Source organism: Hyla sarda, chromosome 3 (assembly GCF_029499605.1).
Source record: "Hyla sarda isolate aHylSar1 chromosome 3, aHylSar1.hap1, whole genome shotgun sequence".
Lineage (NCBI taxonomy): Eukaryota > Metazoa > Chordata > Amphibia > Anura > Hylidae > Hyla > Hyla sarda.
The window spans coordinates 19,041,868-19,066,442 of record NC_079191.1 but is presented as its reverse complement, the minus strand read 5'-3'; the positions used below and the strand labels follow the sequence as shown (position 1 = coordinate 19,066,442).

Below are 24,575 nucleotides of genomic sequence, written 5' to 3'. Positions count from 1 at the left end.
GAGAAAATCAAAGGCTGCGAATCTAGCCGTATCAGACTTTATGCTGGCACAGTTAATAGATGCCAGCGTCAATGGGGTGAGTGCCGCCATCATGGGTGATTGAGTTAGATGGCCCTAACCCCCATTATCTCTGTTTTTTCTTCACCCCCTCATCCCCAGATGAGGAGGCTTCTTTCTCTTTGGACCGTTTTTTGGATTCTGATTGGTCCATTTTTGAATCCCCATTTCCACCTGGCTCCGGTTTGGCCCCATCCCCTGAGGAAATTGCCCCATCAGGACAGGGCCCAGTTCCCCCCGGAGGCTCCCCCACTTCAGGCACCCCATCCTCGACCCCCCCCTCCATGGAGGGGGAGGAGATGTCATCAAGGACAGAGTACCGGTTAGACAGATCAATCAGAGGGGGGGCAGGTAAGCTTCCGCTTGGGACCTGGTCCATAGGACGAGGACTAGAGGGCTCCGACCTCTTCTTTCTCCCTTTACTGCCCTTTTTTTTTGGCCTCTCTTCACCTTCCTCATCCACACTTTCATAGTGGGAGGAATCGGAAAGATCGGCCTTGCTGCCCTCTTCTTTACAGATTCTCCCCATTTCCTCATCCAGCACATTCTCCCCCAGGGCCTCAGCAGTTTCAGGACTAACCTCTGGAGCAGGGCCAGAAGCTACCCCTGCCACATGGGAACTCTCCAGTTCCCTGCTCCTTCTCCGATTAGCCTCCCGCCTCAGCTTGGCGGGACTTTTCCTCTTCACTGACCCTGTTGCACCTTCTCCCGCGCTCAAGCCCTCCCCAGCTGAGGCAACATTACTGCTCTCCCCAGCCAAGGTGACCGTCGCACGGGCAAAGGCGCTAGGACAACGGCTGAAAGGGTGTCCTAAGACACCACACAGATGACACCTGATCTGCCTACAGGATGCGGCAAGATGACCTACCCCACCACACAGAGCACAGACCTGCACGGTACAGGCTGCGCTAAAGTGAGTGGGGCTGCCACACTTGGGCTGCCCCTGGTAGAAAATTTGGATTCTGTCTCTCCCAAGAAAAGCAGCTGATGGGATGTGGGCAACAGTGCTCCCCGAACACTTCAGTTTGACGGAAAACGTCCAGGCCCCAGACCAGATCCCATGTTCGTCGTAGTTCTTTTTCGGCATGTCCGTCACATCACCATATCTGCTGAGCCAGGTCATGATGTCATAGCAAGATAGTGACTCGTTACGTGTCAATACAGTCACTTTCTTGGCCAGATTCTGACGGGATATCGCCTTTACGGCGAAATCCCGCCAGCCGGGCTCGCTTTTCACCACCTCATAGTTCGACCAGAAAAGTTCCAAACCCTCCGGTCGAACGAAGCTGATGTCAAACTCGGAAGTACCATAGGGGTGGATCAGGGCAAAGATGTCACTTGCCCTGAATTCCATCTGGAGGAGGAGCTCAACCACCTTACCCCGAGGCGGACACGCATCTTCGCCCCTCCACACCAAACGGACCACATTCCTACGGCCACTTTCCTGCCCTGATGTTGGGAGGGACCAGACCACCTCCCCGTTTTGTTCTCGGAAGGCGCCTAAGCCATGTCTTTCTATCCAAAAAGACAGGTCAACCTCACCCCTCCCCTCTACATGGATTGACCTGTCTCCCCTACGTAGAGCCTCCAGGAGGCGCTGTTGCAATTGACCCCCAGAGCCAGATGGAGATGGAGATCCCCCTGATCCCCCGGCAGTGACGCTGGCATAGCTTCTGGGAGAAGCAGCCACTACCGGGGGGGCAGTCGAACCAGAACCAGACCCCAAACCAGGACCCTTGTTCCTAATGTAAGCCTCAGCCATAACACCTCTCTTTTGCATACCACTACCACTCCTCACCTGCATTTCACAAACACCCCTCTCTTGCACCCCACTTGCACCCATCTCTTGCACCCCGCTTGCACCCCTCTCTTGCACCCCGCTTGCACCCCTCTCTTGCACTCCGCTCCCTTCATCCATACTGCTACTACAACTCCTCCCATGCACACTGCCATAACTCACATCCTGCACATTACCATTTTTATTCACATTTTTGCTCTCACTTTCACTCTTGCGTACACTCTCCCTTGATGTGTTACAGGCCGGGCTGGCTGGGTCTATTACTCCAGGTACAAGGGTTGCTGGCTTAATGATTGGAGCTGCACGGCTCTTCTGTCCAGTGTCTTTGGGCACAGGCACAGACTCCGCCCCCATCATAGGTGGCCCCGCCCCATCGCACGCCGCCGATTTTGATGGGAGCTGTCCCTCCGGACGCACTCCCGCCCCGCCTACTGCGGCTGACGCGCAGGGAACCTCCTCCTTCACAGTGCCAGGATCGGTACCGACTGCATCACCTAGGGGACCGCCCCCTGAACCAACAAGGTCCGGTGCCCGAACACTCCCCCCCCCCCCCCCCCTCACAGGGGAGTGCCCTGCAGTGCCAGGACCTGTACCGCCCCCCGAACAAGGGAATCTGCCACCATTTTCTGGTGCCTGGGCACCCTCCCCCCTCACAGGAGGGTGCCCTTTTTTTTCTATCGCACCCGCGGCCATTTTGGGTGCACTACTGTATCCCCCATGCTGGCCCCGCTCCACTACAGAAACGGGGTCTGGCAGGTTGGGGGACCCAGCATCCTGAATCGGCTTCTCAGCTGACTCAGACTGCTGGAAAGAAGAAAAGACAAACTTAACTTGTCCTTGCGTTTTCTTCCTCTTCCTGCCCTTCGCTTTTTTATTCTTCCTCTCCTCCTCTGGGCCTAAATCCTCTCCAAAAGAGAAGTTTTCCAGACGGGTGGGGGACTCCTGCATTACAATCGCCCGCAGGAGACCCCCATCTGCCAAGCCGCTGCCTTGACTGCAGTCACTGCCATCATCATTATCATCATCATCCTCACTGGAGGTAGGTAAGGCCACCTGAGCCGGGTTCACACGGTCTTCACTCAGGGTAAGTGGGGGGTCAGGGGTAGCAGTGGTGTCACGCACAGAATTAGTGTCCATATCCCCCTCACTCACATTGCTCTCCTCACCTCCTTCACCTTCCTCCATCTCCTCCTCCTCACTCTGGCAATCATCATCATCATCTCTGGAGACCGGCATACCAAAGAAACGAGCACCATGGACAAACTTCTCACGGAAAATGCCGGCACCTTCCACAATGTCAGACCTCATCCGCACAATCTCCTCCACTTTTTTCTTTAATGTTTTTACCTTAGCGGCAAATGCTGCCTTCTTGGCCCTGGATGACTGATCCACTTGGTATCGGGCAAATTTTAAATCCGCTCTTATTCCTCTGAGCTGCTTCCCAAGCTCCTCATATTGAGCCATCTTGGCCTGCATTCTGGATGTGAATATTGCCAGGGATTCCCTTGGCCCCTTTACCCCCCATTGCTGGGGTTCTGGGGAAACTGATGTAGACGCCTTTACTCCATTCCTCTGCCTGGATGAGCTTCTTGGCCTGGATGAACTTTTGCTAGAAGCTTTGCAGCTCCCAGCTGGGGATGGGGGAGGGGGCCCCACATTGCTGTGGGCCCTGGTCGATCTTCTGACCCCATCCTGGCTACTGGCCGTTGCATGTTCGCGCACACACCCCTCCGGCCTAGAACGGGGAGCGCAAAATGAAGTCCTGGATTCCCGGGGCTCCATAGCAGAGACCCCTACCCAGGAGTCTGCCACACACCTGGGGAGGGGCGGAAGAAAAGTCTGCTTCTCTGGAAGTTTGCTGGAAGTCACAGGAGCACAGACACACCCAACCTTACTCCAGAGCTGGACTCACTATTCTGCTGGTGAGGTCACTGTGTACATACATTACATTACTTATCCTGTACTGATCCTGAATTATATCCTGTATTATACTCCAGAGCTGTACTCACTATTCTGCTGGTGAGGTCACTGTGTACATACATTACATTACTTATCCTGTACTGATCCTGAATTATATCCTGTATTGTACTCCAGAGCTGTACTCACTATTCTGCTGGTGAGGTCACTGTGTACATACATTACATTACTTATCCTGTACTGACCCTGAGTTATATCCTGTATTATACTCCAGAGCTGTACTCACTATTCTGCTGGTGAGGTCACTGTGTACATACATTACATTACTTATCCTGTACTGACCCTGAGTTATATCCTGTATTATACTCCAGAGCTGTACTCACTATTCTGCTGGTGAGGTCACTGTGTACATACATTACATTACTTATCCTGTACTGACCCTGAGTTATATCCTGTATTATACTCCAGAGCTGTACTCACTATTCTGCTGGTGGGGTCACTGTGTACATACATTACTTATCCTGTACTGATCCTGAGTTATATCCTGTATTATACTCCAGAGCTGTACTCACTATTCTGCTGGTGAGGTCACTGTGTACATACATTACATTACTTATCCTGTACTGACCCTGAGTTATATCCTGTATTATACTCCAGAGCTGTACTCACTATTCTGCTGGTGAGGTCACTGTGTACATACATTACATTACTTATCCTGTACTGACCCTGAGTTATATCCTGTATTATACTCCAGAGCTGTACTCACTATTCTGCTGGTGAGGTCACTGTGTACATACATTACATTACTTATCCTGTACTGACCCTGAGTTATATCCTGTATTATACTCCAGAGCTGTACTCACTATTCTGCTGGTGGGGTCACTGTGTACATACATTACTTATCCTGTACTGATCCTGAGTTATATCCTGTATTATACTCCAGAGCTATACTCACTATTCTGCTGGTGAGGTCACTGTGTACATACATTACATTACTTATCCTGTACTGATCCTGAGTTATATCCTGTATTATACTCCAGAGCTGTACTCACTATTCTGCTGGTGAGATCACTGTGTACATACATTACATTACTTATCCTGTCCTGATCCTGAGTTATATCCTGTATTATACACCAGAGCTGCACTCACTATTCTGCTGGTGAGGTCACTGTGTACATACATTACTTATCCTGTACTGATCCTGAGTTATATCCTGTATTATACTCCAGAGCTGTACTCACTATTCTGCTGGTGGAGTCACTGTGTACATACATTACTTATCCTGTACTGATCCTGAGTTATATCCTGTATTATACTCCAGAGCTGCACTCACTATTCTGCTGGTGGGGTCACTGTGTACATACATTACATTACTTATCCTGTACTGATCCTGAGTTATATCCTGTATTATACTCCAGAGCTGTACTCACTATTCTGCTGGTGAGGTCACTGTGTACATACATTACATTACTTATCCTGTACTGACCCTGAGTTATATCCTGTATTATACTCCAGAGCTGTACTCACTATTCTGCTGGTGAGGTCACTGTGTACATACATTACATTACTTATCCTGTACTGATCCTGAGTTATATCCTCTATTATACTGTGGTCTCGCAAGTTACAATATAAATAGGTTCTGGGACGACCATTGTATGTTGAATCCATTGTAGGTTGAGACCAGAACTCTATGGAAACCTGGTTATTGGTCCTGAAGCTCCCAAAATGTCATCCAAAAATAGGAAAAAGTGAGGATTAAAGAAAAATAAGTAGATAACTAATATAGATAAAGCAAATCCTTACATATAAAAGTAATAAAGATCTGCTGGGAGTTGTAATCACTGTCTATGTAGAGGACAGGAGCTTCTTCAGGGTCCTGTACAGTACAGAGGGTCCTAAAAAAGTAACATGGAGTCGCCCTCACCTGGTGTCCAAAGGAGCAGCTAACCCTGGGACAGGTAAAGAGTACAGAACATGTAATACCTCCCTGTACTGTAGGGGGCGCTACCAGACAGCAGTCAGTGCATACACTTCAGTAATACAGGGGGTTTACCAGTGAATGCCCATTCTGATTGGTCGGTTCTTTCGGCCATTGACAGGTATCACAGATCTGGACTATCATAGCATTGTATGTTGAGTCTGGTTTCAATGTACAATGGTCCAGAATAGACCGATATATGTTGAAACTATTTGTATGTTGAGGCCATTGTAAGTTGAGGGATCACTGTACTGTAAAATCTCCCTTAGTGGACACATTCTAATAGCGGACAGTTTATTCTCTGCAGAGTACCATAAAACTTAATGTATTAGCACCCTCTGAGTAGTGGACACTCCCAGTAGGGGACAAAACACACCCAGTAGGGGACAAAACACACCCAGTAGGGGACAAAACACACCCAGTAGGGGACAAAACACACCCAGTAGGGGACAAAACACACCCAGTAGGGGACAAAACACACCCAGTAGGGGACAAAACACACCCAATAGGGGACAAAACACACCCAGTAGGGGACAAAACACTCCCAGTAGGGGACAGCCAGGCTAACGTGCCGGCCCTACCTTGTACACAGGGCCGTCGTCAGGGTGATACAGCCAGTACTCCAGTAAGGGGCCCAAACTCCCAGGAGCCCTAGGACAGAAGCAGAAGATCGCTGTTTAAACAGTGGTCTCCTGCTTCTGTATGTCTGCCATCCACATCGTTCACCATCCCCCCTGCCTCCCTTCTCGATCGCCTCTTGTCACTTTATTTCCCCAGTGCCAAATTATCCCCCCTTACCCCCTGTGCCACATAATTTCCCCTTAATCCTCCCCTGTGCCATTTTACTCCCTCTTTATTACCCTCTGTGCAAATTCATCACCCCTTTTTATCACCCTCTGTGCCATTTCTTTCCCCCAGTATCCCCCCTGTGCCATTTTATCCATCCCTGTCCCATTTCATTCCCCCTTTATCCCCCTGTGCTACCTTATTCCCCCTATGCCCTCTGCCAAATCATCCCCCCTCACCCCTTTTGCCACATCACTTTTTCCCTTCCCTTTCCCCCGTTTTTCTTTTTACCTTGCCAGCAGGCTTAGGTGCAGGGGCTCTGAGGGTTTAACATTCTCCTGACGTCCTCTGCGCTACACTTACTGGAGCAGCAGCGGTCGCTGCGGGCACTGCCAAGTGATGTCAGGAGCGTCACTCGTCAGTGCCTACAGCCTCTAAGTGAGTGCAGCATAGAGGACGTCAGGAGAACGTCAAACCCTCTGAGAGCCCCTGCACCTGAGTTTGCTGGCCAGGTTAGAGAAACAGGGAAGGGGGAAAAGTGATGTGGCACAACGGGTGAGGGGGATGAATTGGCAGAGGGGTAATAAAGTGTCAGAGGGGGGATAAAGGGGGGAATGAAATGGCACCGGGGGATTAAACGGCACATAGTAATAAAGGGGGAATGAAATGGCACAGGGAGAATCAAGGGGAAATTATGTGGCACAGGGGGTAAGGGAGGGATGATTTGGTACAGGGGGAATAAAGTGGCACAGGAAAAAAGGGGGAATGAAATGCCACATGGGGTTCAACGGGGCGGAATGAAGTGACATTGGAAGAATCAAGAAGGATAATAAAAAAGCACGGGGGGGGGATGAAATGGTAAATGGGGGTGATAAGGGATGATTAAACGGCACTGGGAGATTCTACTGTAATATCATTTTTTTTATCGTGTTTTTAAAGGTAATTTCACTCTGGAGTGAGTACAGGACAATATTCCATCATTTCCAAAGATTTATGAGCCTTTTTTCCCCAATAGGGGACATTGGGAGATTCTACTGTACTCTAGAGCGGCACTCACTGTTCTGCTGGTGGGGTCATCGTGTATGTACTGATCCTGAGGTAGAGATATGGATGTAGTCTTTTCGAGTGTAGAAAGGTGACTTGTACATCTCATTGTTATTGTTATTAGAAGATCTATTTTTTTTAGTTTTTTCCTGTATTTGTATAGTTGTGACATAGGGATTCTGTAGGTTTTTACACAGTATTAAGTGAAATTGTCGTACCTCATTTTGGCCACATGGTGGCAGCAGTGTTACATCTTCTGGTTTCCTTTGCTGACGGTATTTCATAGCTTTACCTGTCAGTGCAGCACCAGCAGGACCATTTTTGTAGGAGACACTGGGCTTTTTTAATTTTTTTTTGTTTTTTTACAGTACTTTATATGTTGTTATACCTCTCCAGTCCCTGTGTACATGCGTGTCAGTGTATATATTATATATACTTATTGATCTGTTTGTTTGCGCAGGTTTACTGACTGCAGCTGACACCAGGATGGATTAAAGGATGGATTTAAAGGGGTACTCCAGTGGAAAACTTATTATTTTTTTTATTTTTTTTACAGATTTGTAAATTACTTCTATTTAAAAATCTTAATCCTTCCAATACTTATTAGCTGCTGAATACTACAGAAGAAATTCTTTTCTTTTTGGAACACAGAGCTCCCTGCTGACATCACAAGCACAGTGCTCTCTGCTGACATCACGAGCACAGAGCTCTCTGCTGACCTCTCTGTCCTTTTTAGGAACTGTCCAGAGTAGGAGAAAATCCCCATAGCAAACATATGCTGCTCTGGACAGTTCCTAAAATGGACAGAGATGTCAGCAGAGAGCACTGTGCTCTTGATTCAGCAGAGAGCACTGTGTTCCAAAAAGAAAATAATTTTCTCTGTAGTATTCAGCAGCTAATAAGTACTGGAAGGATTAAGATTTTTTTAAGAGAAGTAATTTACAAATCTGTTGTAACTTTCTGGCACCAGTTGATTTAAATAAAATAAATAAATAAATAAGTTTTCCACCGGAGTACCCCTTTAACAACCAGGTTTCAAATTGGTTTACTAGGAGGTAACCAGAGGTGGTGCTGTTTTTTTTTTGGACAAAAGTTGTTTTCCTGGATAACTCCATAGGTAAAGGTTCTAAGGCAGTGTTTCCCAACCTGGGTGCCTCCAGCTGTTGCAAAACTACAACTCCTAGCATGCCCGGACAGCCGTTGGATTAAAGGATGGATTTAAAGGGGTACTCCGGTGGAAAACTTTTTTTTTTTATTTATTTATTTTTTTTAAACAGATTTGTAAATTACTTCTATTTAAAAATCTTAATCCTTCCAATACTTATTAGCTGCTGAATACTACAGAAGAAATTCTTTTCTTTTTGGAACACAGAGCTCTCTGCTGACATCACAAGCACAGTGCTCTCTGCTGACATCACGAGCACAGAGCTCTCTGCTGACCTCTCTGTCCATTTTAGGAACTGTCCAGAGTAGGAGAAAATCCCCATAGCAAACATATGCTGCTCTGGACAGTTCCTAAAATGGACAGAGATGTCAGCAGAGAGCACTGTGCTCTTGATTCAGCAGAGAGCACTGTGTTCCAAAAAGAAAATAATTTTCTCTGTAGTATTCAGCAGCTAATAAGTTCTGGAAGGATTAAGATTTTTTTAATAGAAGTAATTTACAAATCTGTTGTAACTTTCTGGCACCAGTTGATTTAAATAAAATAAAAAAATAAATAAATAAAAGTTTTCCACCGGAGTACCCCTTTAACAACCAGGCATTGAATTGGTTTACTAGGAGGTAACCAGAGGTGGTGCTGTTTTTTGGACAAAAGTTGTTTTCCTGGATAACTCCATAGGTAAAGGTTCTAAGGCAGTGTTTCCCAACCTGGGTGCCTCCAGCTGTTTCAAAACTACAACTCCTAGCATGCCCGGACAGCCGTTGGCTGTCCGGGCATGCTAGGAGCTGTAGTTTTGAAACAGCTGGAGGCACCCTGGTTGGGAAACACTGTTTTAAGGCCTTTCTGCATAAGATCATCTTGGGTCCCGTTTAGACATAAATAATGCTCCCATTTAGTGTGTATGACATAATGTCGCTATATAATGTACACAAATAATCCCCCCTTATACTGTGCACATGCTCCATACACTGCCCAGCTGCTGATCAACATACCGTAAATGTGACGTGACAGGAAGTCCATGCGCAGAGTATGCAAGGAAGTAAGTTTCTTGCTGTTGACGCGGTAACCCCAGCGCAAGCGCGCAATTTCCATTCAATGTTTTAAGAAATTGTTGAGGTGTCGCTAAATGACAAGTTTCTTGTGTATTTATTTTTTTTTTAATTCTTTTAGCTTCCTCTGATAACGAGAACAAGAAGACCTTCAGTTTGGAAGAAAAGTCTAAGTCATCCAAAAAGAGAGTGCACTACATGAAGTTTGCCAAAGGTTAGTGCGGATCACGTCCTGGGGACAACAACTACAACTCCCAGCATGCCCAGATAACCAACACAGCTTTTTATTTTATTTATTTATTTATTTTTATATATTTTTTAAATTCTGGGCTTTTTTAAATTTATTTTTTCCCCCACCCATAGATTTTTATAGGTGGAGAAAATAACGCCAGAAAAAAACTGCATGTGTGCATGTATGTTGTTGTTGTTTTTTTCTGGCATTTCACCCCCCCTCCTCCACTTCTTTAATAGTCACATGATGAAAGAATCACATGACTTGTGATGAGAAAAAAGCAAAGGATGTAGCCTAGAGATGAGCGAACTTACAGTAAATTCGATTCGTCGCGAACTTCTCGGCTCGGCAGTTGATGACTTTTCCTGCGTAAATGAGTTCAGCTTTCCAGTGCTCCTGTGGGCTGGAAAAGGTGGATACAGTCCTAGCAGACTCTTTCCTAGGAATGTATCCACGTTTTCCTGCCCACCGAAGCACCTGAAAGCTGAACTAATTTACGCAGGATAAGTAATAAACTGCCGAGACGAGAAGTTCGTGACGAATCGAATTTACTGTAAGTTCGCTCATCTCTAATATAGCCTAATAAAGAAGAAAGAGAAAAAAAAATGCCTATACTAATACTTGCTATTTTTTTAAAAACATAAAAATTCTGCAAAAACTGCATTATGGAGGAGAAAAATGAGGGGGCAGGTGTGTGTGTGTGTGTTTTTTTTTTTTTTTTTTTTTTTTTTTTTTTTCTTCCCTCCCCCAGGCCTTAAAGGGGTTCTCCAGGGAAAAACTTCAACTGGCTCCAGAAAGTTAAACAGATTTGTAAATAACTTCTATTCAAAAATCTCAATTCTTTCAGTACTTATGAGCTGCTGAAGTTGAGTTGTTCTTTTCTGTCTAAGTGCTCTCTGGTGACACCTGTCTCAGGAACTGTCCAGAGTAGAAGCAAATCCCTTTAGCAAACCTCTTCTACTCTGTGCAGTTCCTGAGACAAGCAGAGATGTCAGCAGAGAGCACTGTTGCCAGACAGAAAAGAATAACTCAACTTCAGCAGCTGATAATTATTGGAAGGATTAAGATTTTTTAATTAAAGCAATTTAAAATCTGTTTTACTTTCTGGAGCCAGGTGATATAAAAACTAAAAAAATAAAAATAAGTTTTTCCTGGAATACCCCTTTAAAAACAAAACAAAAACAAAGAAAACAAAGGTCTTGTGTGTTCATAGCCTAAGCCTGTCGGTGTCTCCATGCGGCGATCATTGAGTGTCAGTGGGTTGCCACAGCACCTAACAGCTTATCACCATCTCCCTGTCATATACACATATACATATATATCTTATTTAGACATTTATGGAAGAATTGTATGTGATTACAGCATGCTGTTTTGTACTGAGCGATGTCACAGGCAGAGGAACAGACAGGGAATGAATACAGCAGCTTTTGCAGACTTGTTGTGTGGAGAGAGAAAGTCTGCTGTGCCGAGCTAAGATCCGTTGAAGTTCTGCACTGGGAACTGGCAAGAGTCCTGTGGGAGGGGAGTAGGCATGATGGGAGGACTGTAATGGAGAGCTGAGAGAAAGCAGTGCGTTCTGGGAATTGTTGCACTGAGCAGCCGCTCAGCCAGAAAGCACTGTGATTGTCTGACATAGGAGGATTTTGGGTAGTTTCAAAACTGGGACAGACGGGTAAGCAATGCTATATAATTTTTTTTTTTTTTTTTTACCTGTTGTCGGAGTTCCTCTTTAAACTCATCCTGCCACAAAAAAACCTTCACACGGCGCTGCCAATGAGAAAACAATACAGGAGTAGAGTTCACCCCATCCTAGTATCATTCCAATAAAGTATATATATATATATTTTTTTTTTTAATCAACTGGTGCCAGAAAGTTAAACAGATTTGTAAATTACTTCTATAAAAAAAAAAATATTAATCCTTCCAGCACTTATCTGCTGCTGTATGATCCACGGGAAGTTTTTTTCTTTTTGAATTTCCTTTTCCTGCCTGCCCACAGTGCTCTCTGCTGACACCTCTGTCCATTTTAGGAAATGTCCAGAAAACCTATCCTGCTCTGGACACTTCCTTTCATGGACAGAGGCGTCAGCAGAGAGCACTGTGGTCAGGCATTTAGAAAAGAACTTCCTGTGAATCATACAGCTGCCTATAAGTACTGGAAGGATTACGATTTTTTTTTTAATAGGAGTCATTTACCAATCTGTTTAACTTTCTGGCACCAGTTGCCTCCGCATGTTACAAAACTACAACTTCCAGCATACCCGAACAGCCTTTGGCTGTCCGGGCATGCTGGAAGTTGTAGTTTTGCAACAGCTGGAGGCACCCTGGTTGGAAAACACTGCATTACGATGTGTATGGGGAGATAATAATGCAGGCTCCTCTGTGTTTGGCCCCGGGCCCTGCTGACAATCGCTCCTAAACACCGCGGCAATGATGCCATTATCCGTGGTAATTATAGCCCGCGCCACATGCGATCAGCACTGACTGACAGCGACTGGAGGCCTACGGGGAATGTTATATACAGGACCAGTGTACGGATATACTGTGACACCTGTACTGTATATACTGCAATAGAGACCAGTGTATGGATATACTGTGACACCTGTACTGTATATACTGCAATAGAGACCAGTGTACGGATATACTGTGACACCTGTACTGTATATACTGCAATAGAGACCAGTGTACGGATATACTGTGACACCTGTACTGTATATACTGCAATAGAGACCAGTGTACGGATATACTGTGACACCTGTACTGTATATACTGCAATAGAGACCAGTGTACGGATATACTGTGACACCTGTACTGTATATACTGCAATAGAGACCAGTGTACGGATATACTGTGACACCTGTACTGTATATACTGCAATAGAGACCAGTGTACGGATATACTGTGACACCTGTACTGTATATACTGCAATAGAGACCAGTGTACGGATATACTGTGACACCTGTACTGTATATACTGCAATAGAGACCAGTGTACGGATATACTGTGACACCTGTACTGTATATACTGCAATAGAGACCAGTGTATGGATATACTGTGACACCTGTACTGTATATACTGCAATAGAGACCAGTGTACGGATATACTGTGACACCTGTACTGTATATACTGCAATAGAGACCAGTGTATGGATATACTGTGACACCTGTACTGTATATACTGCAATAGAGACCAGTGTACGGATATACTGTGACACCTGTACTGTATATACTGCAATAGAGACCAGTGTACGGATATACTGTGACACCTGTACTGTATATACTGCAATAGAGACCAGTGTACGGATATACTGTGACACCTGTACTGTATATACTGCAATAGAGACCAGTGTATGGATATACTGTGACACCTGTACTGTATATACTGCAATAGAGACCAGTGTATGGATATACTGTGACACCTGTACTGTATATACTGCAATAGAGACCAGTGTACGGATATACTGTGACACCTGTACTGTATATACTGCAATAGAGACCAGTGTATGGATATACTGTGACACCTGTACTGTATATACTGCAATAGAGACCAGTGTATGGATATACTGTGACACCTGTACTGTATATACTGCAATAGAGACCAGTGTACGGATATACTGTGACACCTGTACTGTATATACTGCAATAGAGACCAGTGTATGGATATACTGTGACACCTGTACTGTATATACTGCAATAGAGACCAGTGTACGGATATACTGTGACACTGTACTGTATATACTGCAATAGAGACCAGTGTACGGATATACTGTGACACCTGTACTGTATATACTGCAATAGAGACCAGTGTACGGATATACTGTGACACCTGTACTGTATATACTGCAATAGAGACCAGTGTACGGATATACTGTGACACCTGTACTGTATATACTGCAATAGAGACCAGTGTACGGATATACTGTGACACCTGTACTGTATATACTGCAATAGAGACCAGTGTATGGATATACTGTGACGCCTGTACTGTATATACTGCAATAGAGACCAGTGTACGGATATACTGTGACACCTGTACTGTATATACTGCAATAGAGACCAGTGTACGGATATACTGTGACACCTGTACTGTATATACTGCAATAGAGACCAGTGTACGGATATACTGTGACACCTGTACTGTATATACTGCAATAGAGACCAGTGTACGGATATACTGTGACACCTGTACTGTATATACTGCAATAGAGACCAGTGTACGGCTATACTGTGACACCTGTACTGTATATACTGCAATAGAGACCAGTGTATGGATATACTGTGACAGCTGTACTGTATATACTGCAATAGAGACCAGTGTATGGATATACTGTGACACCTGTACTGTATATACTGCAATAGAGACCAGTGTACGGATATACTGTGACACCTGTACTGTATATACTGCAATAGAGACCAGTGTACGGCTATACTGTGACACCTGTACTGTATATACTGCAATAGAGACCAGTGTATGGATATACTGTGACACCTGTACTGTATATACTGCAATAGAGACCAGTGTACGGATATACTGTGACACCTGTACTGTATATACTGCAATAGAGACCAGTGTATGGATATACTGTGACACCTGTACTGTATATACTGCAATAGAGACCAGTGTATGGATATACTGTGACACCTGTACTGTATATACTGCAATAGAGACCATTGTATGGATATACTGTGACACCTGTACTGTATATACTGCAATAGAGACCAGTGTACGGATATACTGTGAGACCTGTACTGTATATACTGCAATAGAGACCAGTGTACGGATATACTGTGACACCTGTACTGTATATACTGCAATAGAGACCAGTGTACGGATATACTGTGACACCTGTACTGTATATACTGCAATAGAGACCAGTGTATGGATATACTGTGACACCTGTACTGTATATACTGCAATAGAGACCAGTGTACGGATATACTGTGACACCTGTACTGTATATACTGCAATAGAGACCAGTGTACGGATATACTGTGACACCTGTACTGTATATACTGCAATAGAGACCAGTGTACGGATATACTGTGACACCTGTACTGTATATACTGCAATAGAGACCAGTGTACGGATATACTGTGACACCTGTACTGTATATACTGCAATAGAGACCAGTGTACGGATATACTGTGACACCTGTACTGTATATACTGCAATAGAGACCAGTGTACGGATATACTGTGACACCTGTACTGTATATACTGCAATAGAGACCAGTGTATGGATATACTGTGACACCTGTACTGTATATACTGCAATAGAGACCAGTGTATGGATATACTGTGACACCTGTACTGTATATACTGCAATAGAGACCAGTGTACGGATATACTGTGACACCTGTACTGTATATACTGCAATAGAGACCAGTGTACGGATATACTGTGACACCTGTACTGTATATACTGCAATAGAGACCAGTGTATGGATATACTGTGACACCTGTACTGTATATACTGCAATAGAGACCAGTGTATGGATATACTGTGACACCTGTACTGTATATACTGCAATAGAGACCAGTGTATGGATATACTGTGATACCTGTACTGTATATACTGCAATAGAGACCAGTGTACGGATATACTGTGACACCTGTACTGTATATACTGCAATAGAGACCAGTGTACGGATATACTGGGACACCTGTACTGTATATACTGCAATAGAGACCAGTGTATGGATATACTGTGACACCTGTACTGTATATACTGCAATAGAGACCAGTGTATGGATATACTGTGACACCTGTACTGTATATACTGCAATAGAGACCAGTGTATGGATATACTGTGACACCTGTACTGTATATACTGCAATAGAGACCAGTGTACGGATATACTGTGACACCTGTACTGTATATACTGCAATAGAGACCAGTGTATGGATATACTGTGACACCTGTACTGTATATACTGCAATAGAGACCAGTGTACGGATATACTGTGACACCTGTACTGTATATACTGCAATAGAGACCAGTGTACGGATATACTGTGACACCTGTACTGTATATACTGCAATAGAGACCAGTGTACGGATATACTGTGACACCTGTACTGTATATACTGCAATAGAGACCAGTGTACGGATATACTGTGACACCTGTACTGTATATACTGCAATAGAGACCAGTGTACGGATATACTGTGACACCTGTACTGTATATACTGCAATAGAGACCAGTGTACGGATATACTGTGACACCTGTACTGTATATACTGCAATAGAGACCAGTGTACGGATATACTGTGACACCTGTACTGTATATACTGCAATAGAGACCAGTATATGGATATACTGTGACACCTGTACTGTATATACTGCAATAGAGACCAGTGTACGGATATACTGTGACACCTGTACTGTATATACTGCAATAGAGACCAGTGTACGGATATACTGTGACACCTGTACTGTATATACTGCAATAGAGACCAGTGTACGGATATACTGTGACACCTGTACTGTATATACTGCAATAGAGACCAGTGTACTTATATACTGTGACACCTGAACTGTATATACTGCAATAGAGACCAGTGTATGGATATACTGTGACACCTGTACTGTATATATTGCAATAGAGACCAGTGTACGGATATACTGTGACACCTGTACTGTATATACTGCAATAGAGACCAGTGTATGGATATACTGTGACACCTGTACTGTATATACTGCAATAGAGACCAGTGTATGGATATACTGTGACACCTGTACTGTATATACTGCAATAGAGACCAGTGTACGGATATACTGTGACGCCTGTACTGTATATACTGCAATAGAGACCAGTGTACGGATATACTGTGACGCCTGTACTGTATATACTGCAATAGAGACCAGTGTACGGATATACTGTGACGCCTGTACTGTATATACTGCAATAGAGACCAGTGTACGGATATACTGTGACGCCTGTACTGTATATACTGCAATAGAGACCAGTGTACGGATATACTGTGACACCTGTACTGTATATACTGCAATAGAGACCAGTGTATGGATATACTGTGACACCTGTACTGTATATACTGCAATAGAGACCAGTGTACGGATATACTGTGACACCTGTACTGTATATACTGCAATAGAGACCAGTGTATGGATATACTGTGACACCTGTACTGTATATACTGCAATAGAGACCAGTGTACGGATATACTGTGACACCTGTACTGTATATACTGCAATAGAGACCAGTGTATGGATATACTGTGACACCTGTACTGTATATACTGCAATAGAGACCAGTGTACTTATATACTGTGACACCTTTACTGTATATACTGCAATAGAGACCAGTGTACGGATATACTGTGACACCTGTACTGTATATACTGCAATAGAGACCAGTGTATGGATATACTGTGACACCTGTACTGTATATACTGCAATAGAGACCAGTGTATGGATATACTGTGACGCCTGTACTGGATATACTGCAATAGAGACCAGTGTACGGATATACTGTGACACCTGTACTGTATATACTGCAATAGAGACCAGTGTACGGATATACTGTGACACCTGTACTGTATATACTGCAATAGAGACCAGTGCACGGATATACTGTGACACCTGTACTGTATATACTGCAATAGAGACCAGTGTACGGATATACTGTGACACCTGTACTGTATATACTGCAATAGAGACCAGTGCACGGATATACTGTGACACCTGTACTGTATATACTGCAATAGAGACCAGTGTACGGATATACTGTGACACCTGTACTGTATATACTGCAATAGAGACCAGTGTATGGATATACTGTGACACCTGTACTGTATATACTGCAATAGAGACCAGTGTATGGATATACTGTGACACCTGTGCTGTATATACTGCAATAGAGACCAGTGTACGGAAATACTGTGACACCTGTGCTGTATATACTGCAATAGAGACCAGTGTATGGATATATAATATCTGTGCTGTATATACTGGAGTATATGAGACCAGTGTATGGATATATAATATCTGTACTGTATATACTGGAGTATATGAGACCAGTGTATGGATATATAATATATGTACGGTATATACTGGAGTATATGAGACCAGTGTATGGATATATAATATCTGTACTGTATATACTGGAGTATATGAGACCAGTGTATGGATATATATCTGTACTGTATATACTGGAGTATATGAGACCAGTGTATAGATATATAATATAATATCTGTACTGTATATACTGGAGTATATGAGACCAGTGTATGGATATATAATATCTGTGCTGTATATACTGGAGTATATGAGACCAGTGTATGGATATATAATATCTGTACTGTATATACTGGAGTAGATGAGACACTTTGTCCCAGTGTATACAGGTCAGTCCTGGTCACACAGCTGCAGGGCTATCGGAGCTTTGCGCATCACATGACTCAGACCGTTCTGCCGAGGTTTCTATTGTATGACAGCAAGCAGAGATCTTGAGAGATATACTAAGAATTAATATGATAGGTTTATTGAAACATTATATCATTTCTCATTTTACAAAATGGTTTTATAAAATGGTTCCCTATGGTAGAGGTAGAGTCGTATGTCACTTTTCTTACTTATTGTGTAGCTCAGCCATCTCCAAACTGTGGACCTCCAGATGTTACAAAACTACAACTCCCAGCATGCCCGGACAGCCAACGGCTGTCCGGGCATGCTGGGAGTTGTATTTTTGCAACATCTGAAGGTCCACAGTTTTAAAGACCACCGGTGTAAACCTAGGAAGGACTGGTTGCTAGGGACATTACGCATCCATAGCAACCAGACTGTCAGACAAAACAGCTGTTGTGTTGGTATCTGGGTTGTCTGTGAGGTGACGGCAGCCTGGCAGCAGTCACATGATGCCAGTCCCCCATAAACATTGGCGCCGGCTACTGTCATGCGGAGAATAATAAAAGTAATTACACCTATTTCTTCTGTTTATTGCTTACAGTGAATTACGTAAGAAGTCTTTCATGTGACTGAGGCTCCTTTGTGGTTATATAGGGAAAGCCCCATATATATATATATATATATATATATATATATATATATATATATATATACACACAATGGTGGAGATTTATCAAAACCTGTGTAGAGGAAGAGTGGTGCAGTTGCCCATAGCAACCAATAATATAGCTACTTTCACTTTTAATTAAACAGGCCTATGAATAGTGAAAGAAGCGATCTGATTGGTTGCTATGGGCGACAGCCCCACTCTTCCTCCTCCCAGGGAACTTGCTAGAAGAAAAAGAGATTTTGGGCTTCACAAAGATGGCTGCCGTCAGATCGTTGTCTTGCATCGATCGTCCCCTTCCACGTGTAGGCACTGCACTGCTTTTCTACTTTTCTAGTCTCAGCCTTTGTAGAGGAAGAAAATGCTTCTACCCTGTGCAAACCATCAAGTTTTTTTATTTTTTTTATTCGTGCAAACAGTAACGCGTTTCGGGCCGTTCAGAGTTCCCCTTTCTCAGATTTGTGTCATCTGTCACCCATAGGCTATAATAATAGCATATGATGAGGGGATACACCGTAGGAGAGCTCATAATGTGTCCAGTGTGTTAGTCTATGGGTAAAGGCCCCGGACTCTGTATAACCTGAACAGCAGAGAGTTGGAGATTTTGCTCCTGTTTTTCTTTTTTTTTTTTTTCCCCTACTTGTGTATTGTTGGGTCACATTTTTCTTTAGTTGTTTTTTTATGTATTTATTTTTTATTTCTTCGTATTCTCTTCTTTCTTAATCTTTTTCTGACTTTCCTTTACCTTGTTTATTCCCCCTCTTTTTCTTTTTTTTTTCCTTATTTTCCCATCTCCTTCGCCTTCCTTTTTTACCCCTTTATTTATCTCTTTCTTTCTCTTTTTTTTTTTCAGTTTTTTTTGTCTTTCTTTCTTCTTCTCTATCTCTTTTTTCTTTTTATTTCTTACTTAATTTCTCTTTCTTTTTTCCCCCTCTTTCTTTCTCTCTCACGTTTTTATTTTTATTTCTCTGCCTAACCATTTTTTTCTCTCTCTCCTCTCTCTTTATCCATTCCTTTATCTTTTTTTCTTTATTACTCTCGTATCTTTCTTTTTCTTTTCTTTCTTTTTCTTTTTTTCTTTCTTTTCTTCTTTTCTTCTTCTTATTTTCTTTCTTTCTTATCCTCTATTCCCCTCTTTTTCTCTCACTCTCTTCTCTCTCTTCTCTCTCTCTCTCTCACTCTCTTCTCTCTCTCACTCTACTCTCCTCTCTCTCTCTCTCTCTCTTTCTCTTTTTCTCTCTCTTTTTCTCTCTCTCTCTCTTCTCTCTCTCTCTCTCTTTTTCTCTCTCTTCTCTCTCTCTCTCTCTCTCTCTTTTTCTCTCTCTCTCTTTTTCTCTCTCTCTCTCTCTCTTTTTCTCTCTTTCTTCTCTCGCTCTTTTTCTCTCTCTCGCTCTTTTTCTCTCTCATCGCTCTTTTCTCTCTCTCTCGCTTCTCTTTTCTCTCTCTCGCTCTTTTTCTCTCTCTCGCTCTTTTTTCTCTCTCTCTCTCGCTCTTTCTCTCTCTCTCTCTCGCTCTTTCTCTCTCTCTCGCTCTTTTCTCTCTCTCTCTCGCTCTTTCTCTCTCTCTCGCTCTTTCTCTCTCTCTCTCTCGCTCTTTCTCTCTCTCTCTCGCTCTCTCTCTCGCTCTTTTTCTCTCTCTCTCGCTCTTTTTCTCTCTCTCTCTCGCTCTTTCTCTCTCTCTCTCTCGCTCTTTTTCTCTCTCTCTCTCTCGCTCTTTCTCCCTCTCTCGCTCTTTCTCTCGCTCTCTTCTCTCGCTCTCTCTCTCGCTCTTTCTCTCGCTCTTTCTCTCTCGCTCTCTCGTCTCGCTCTCTCTCTCTCGCTCTCTCTTCTTCTCGCTCTCTCTCTCGCTCTTTCTCTCGCTCTTTCTACTCGCTCTTTCTCTCGCTCTTTCTCTCGCATCTTTCTCTCCGCTATTTCTCTCGCTATTTCTCTCGCTCTTTCTCTCGCTCTTTCTCTCGCTCTTTCTCTCGCTCTTTCTCTCGCTCTTTCTCTCGCTCTTTCTCTCTCGCTCTTTCTCTCGCTCTTTCTCTCGCTCTCTCTCTCGCTCTCTCGCTCTCTCTCTCTCACGCTCTCTCTCTCGCTCTTGCTCCCCCCCTCCACTACCTTAAAGCTTTTTGATTCAAGTCTTCACCATGTACAAGACACCTAGTTTGCAGTCAGTGACTGAGGACTTTTCTATTCATTAGCACTAAGCCTCCATATTGTTGTAGGTCTCAGGTCCAGGTTTTGCTGCCTTAGACTTTCCAGGTGCAGTATCATGGAGAAGCAGAGGTGCCTGGTTGGGGCTGTCTCAGGTGAGAAGTGACACGCCGGGGCGGGGAGCGTGTGTTGGTACATAGGTCTCATGCTTTTGCCTGAGTAGTCAATGTTCCCATCCTTGGCTCTCTGCCCTCCTGCTCAGCAACAGTGGAGGAATAAAACCGGTCTGTCACCCCGGTGGCTGTGCTTGTGCCTCCACAGGGTCAGGAGTTCAGGCCTTGTGAAATAAGGGACGTTAATGTACATAAGATGTCTCTGCGGCGCCCCGGGCCATCCTGGGTGGGGAACTCACTATGTGAAGATATGTATTTAATATCTAGGTACTGGGGGCCGAGGGCACAAATATCCGTCCCGTCCCTGTGAGTTTACACAAGGAGCCGGCAGTTTTTTGGTGTCTCTCCTCCACATCCTCATATTCACCTTTTAGTTTTTTTTTTTTGTTTTTTGTGTGAAAATTCTGCCTTTAGGTGTTAGCGTTGGATTCGGGAGCAGAAAATAATTATAGAGTTCAGACCCGGAGTCTTACAAATCTGTCTGGCTAATAGGTGGGTGGGTACGGTGCAGCCGAGAGGAGCGGGTGATTGGCATGTCAGGTTTCGGGGATTAGGGGGAAAGGAGGGGGGGGGGGGGAGTTGTTATTCATAGTAACCTGTAGTTTACTTTTTTTGTCTCTTCTTAAAGGAACAGCTCGTGCCTTTGTGATTGATTCTATATGTGGGGTGTCCATTTCTGATCAACTCTGCAAATTTTTAAGACATTACGTGGCATCTATTGAACTCCATGGGCTAGACGTGTCCTCCAAAGTGAGTGCCAACTCTTTAAGGAGTGCTCCCTTATGGTGCCGGTCCATTACCTCCATCCCCTATGCCAACTGTTGCCTGGACATGGTGGGAGTTGTAGTTTTTCAGCAGCTGGTGGCACCCTGTTGCCTTATTGCAACATATAGAAAAGAGTTTTTTCTTTCTACATTTGATTGACATTTCCAGGTTACTGTCTAATAGAAACATTTCTAAAATTTATTTTTATATATATGTGTATATTTTTATTCAATCACGTAGTAGATCTGCTTGCTGTTTGCATTCATATCCCCATACAGTTGTATCCAGTCTAGACAATCCTCTTGTTTATCTAAGAAAGTCTGTTCACTCCCCTGATACATTGTAACAAACTGTCAGGGCAAGGGAGAGCTTTGTGTCTTTCTTGAAGGAATACAATTGTAACCAATTCTACGCACGGGTTTTACCGCCTCTAGGTGTAAAGAAGAATTGTTCTCCCCCTTTAGGCACAACACCAGTATACACTTTTAAATATGCAAAAGGAGCAGTCTGCTTCCATACCCACGGCCAAATGTAAGAGCGTCATAATCGTAGAGGTGATCCAGACGAATCATAACAGGTCATATGGGGACGTTCCCCCTATGAAGTGGTTAGTACCAACCAAAAGTGTTCTAAGAAGGGGCAGTGGGAGGCCCCAGGGCTCATTGATGTGTCATGGGTGAAGGCAAGTCCGAAAAAGATCCTGATGTCTGTGATAGAAAGGATTTATATCACCCAGGGCATCTCATCTTGATGTGGACGGGGGGGGGGGGTACCCATGACCCTGTCCATTGCAGAAAGTGTCCACAATGGGCACATAAGCATCAGAACTGGAGCGATGAAAGAAGGCGCCTGGTCTAATCACATTTTCTCCGTCAGGTGGACGAATGGGGTACCTGGGCAACACTAACCAAGGGAAGAGATTGCACCAGAAGACAATGTGGCAGCGGCATTGTGATGGGTAATGTTCTGCTGTTAGACTAGGGATCGGCCGATATTAATTTTTTAGAGCCGATACCGATAACCTGTGAACTTTCAGGCCGATAGCCGAAAACTTATACTTATTCCGTGCATTTTTAATTCCCCACCCCCCACACAAATATCCTTGGTAAAATGAGGGTGTGTGTGTGCAGGTATACCCTGATAAACTGTTTCTGGCCCCGCAGAAGCCGGTGCAGATCAATGATTTAAAGCAGGCGCTTTAAATAAAGGAACTGCAGTGGCTTTTGTGGGCCAGAGACTGCCGCCGCCACCCCGCTTCTCTCCCCCTGCCTGTCCTGAGTCCAACTACCCGCTGCTGCCAGAGACCGCCGCCACCACCCCGCTTCTCTCCCCCCTGTCTGTCCTGGGGTCCTGAGTCCAACCACCTGCTTCTGCCAGAGACTGCCGCCGCCACCCGCTTCTCTCCCCCTGCCTGTCCTGAGTTCAACTACCGCTGCTGCCAGAGGACCGCCGCCACCACCCGCTTCTCTCCCCCCTGCCTATCCTGGGGTGCCATAGACCGCCGCCACCGCCTGCCCCATTGCCTCCCCCCATCCCCGGTTTTATAATAACCTGTTCCCGGGGGCCGCGCTACTTCTGGATTCAGCGTCGTCCTGAGCTGCTGACTGTGCACATGGGCCACTGACAGTGACGTGGCGTTGAGGACGTCAGTCCCGCATTCTCTCTCTCCCCCTCTCTCTCCCCCTCTCTCTCCCCTCTCTCTCCCCCTCTCTCTCCCCCTCTCTCTCCCCCCTCTCTCTCCCCCACTCTCTCCCCCCTATCTCCTCCCCCTATCCTCTCCCCCCCCTCTCTCCTCCCCCCTCTCTCTCCCCCTCTCTCTCCCCCCTCTCTCCCTTCCCCCTCTCTCTCCCCCCTCTCTCTCCCCCTCTCTCTCCCCTCTCTCTCTCTCCCCCTCTCTCACTCTCTCCCCCCTCACTCTCTCCCCCTCACCTCTCTCCCCCTCACTCTCTCCCCCCTCACTCTCTCCCCCTCACTCTCTCCCCCTCACTCTCTCCCCCTCACTCTCTCCCCCTCACTCTCTCCCCCTCACTCTCTCCCCCTCACTCTCTCCCCCTCACTCTCTCCCCCTCCCTCTCTCTCTCCCCCTCTCTCTCTCTCCCCCTCTCTCTCTCCCCCTCTCTCTCTCCCCCTCTCTCTCTCCCCCTCTCTCTCTCCCCCTCTCTCTCTCCCCCTCTCTCTCTCCCCCTCTCTCTCTCCCCCTCTCTCTCTCCCCCTCTCTCTCTCCCCCTCACTCTCTCCCCCTCACTCTCTCTCCCTCTCTTCTATCTCTCTCTTTCTCTCTCTCTCTCTCTCTCTTCTCCTCTCTCTCTTTCGTGTGACTTGGTTCCCAGATTCCCCAGATCTCAATCCGATCGATGATCTGCAGTATGTTCTAGAGTAACAAGTCTGATCCTCACACTGTATATCCTGTGAGATATCTGCTGCAGTTACCTCAGGACCCATCAC

General features: G+C 44.9%; 1 protein-coding gene across 1 annotated transcript in view; it reads left to right on the top strand.

Annotated features, from left to right (window-relative positions):
• Positions 1–24,575, top strand: part of PINX1 (PIN2 (TERF1) interacting telomerase inhibitor 1) — a 153,038-nt gene that overhangs the window by 22,941 nt on the left and 105,522 nt on the right. The window contains exon 5 of the mRNA XM_056563837.1: positions 9,913–10,005. Coding sequence (XP_056419812.1) covers positions 9,913–10,005 — 93 coding nt within the window. The remainder of the gene's footprint in view (positions 1–9,912; positions 10,006–24,575) is intronic.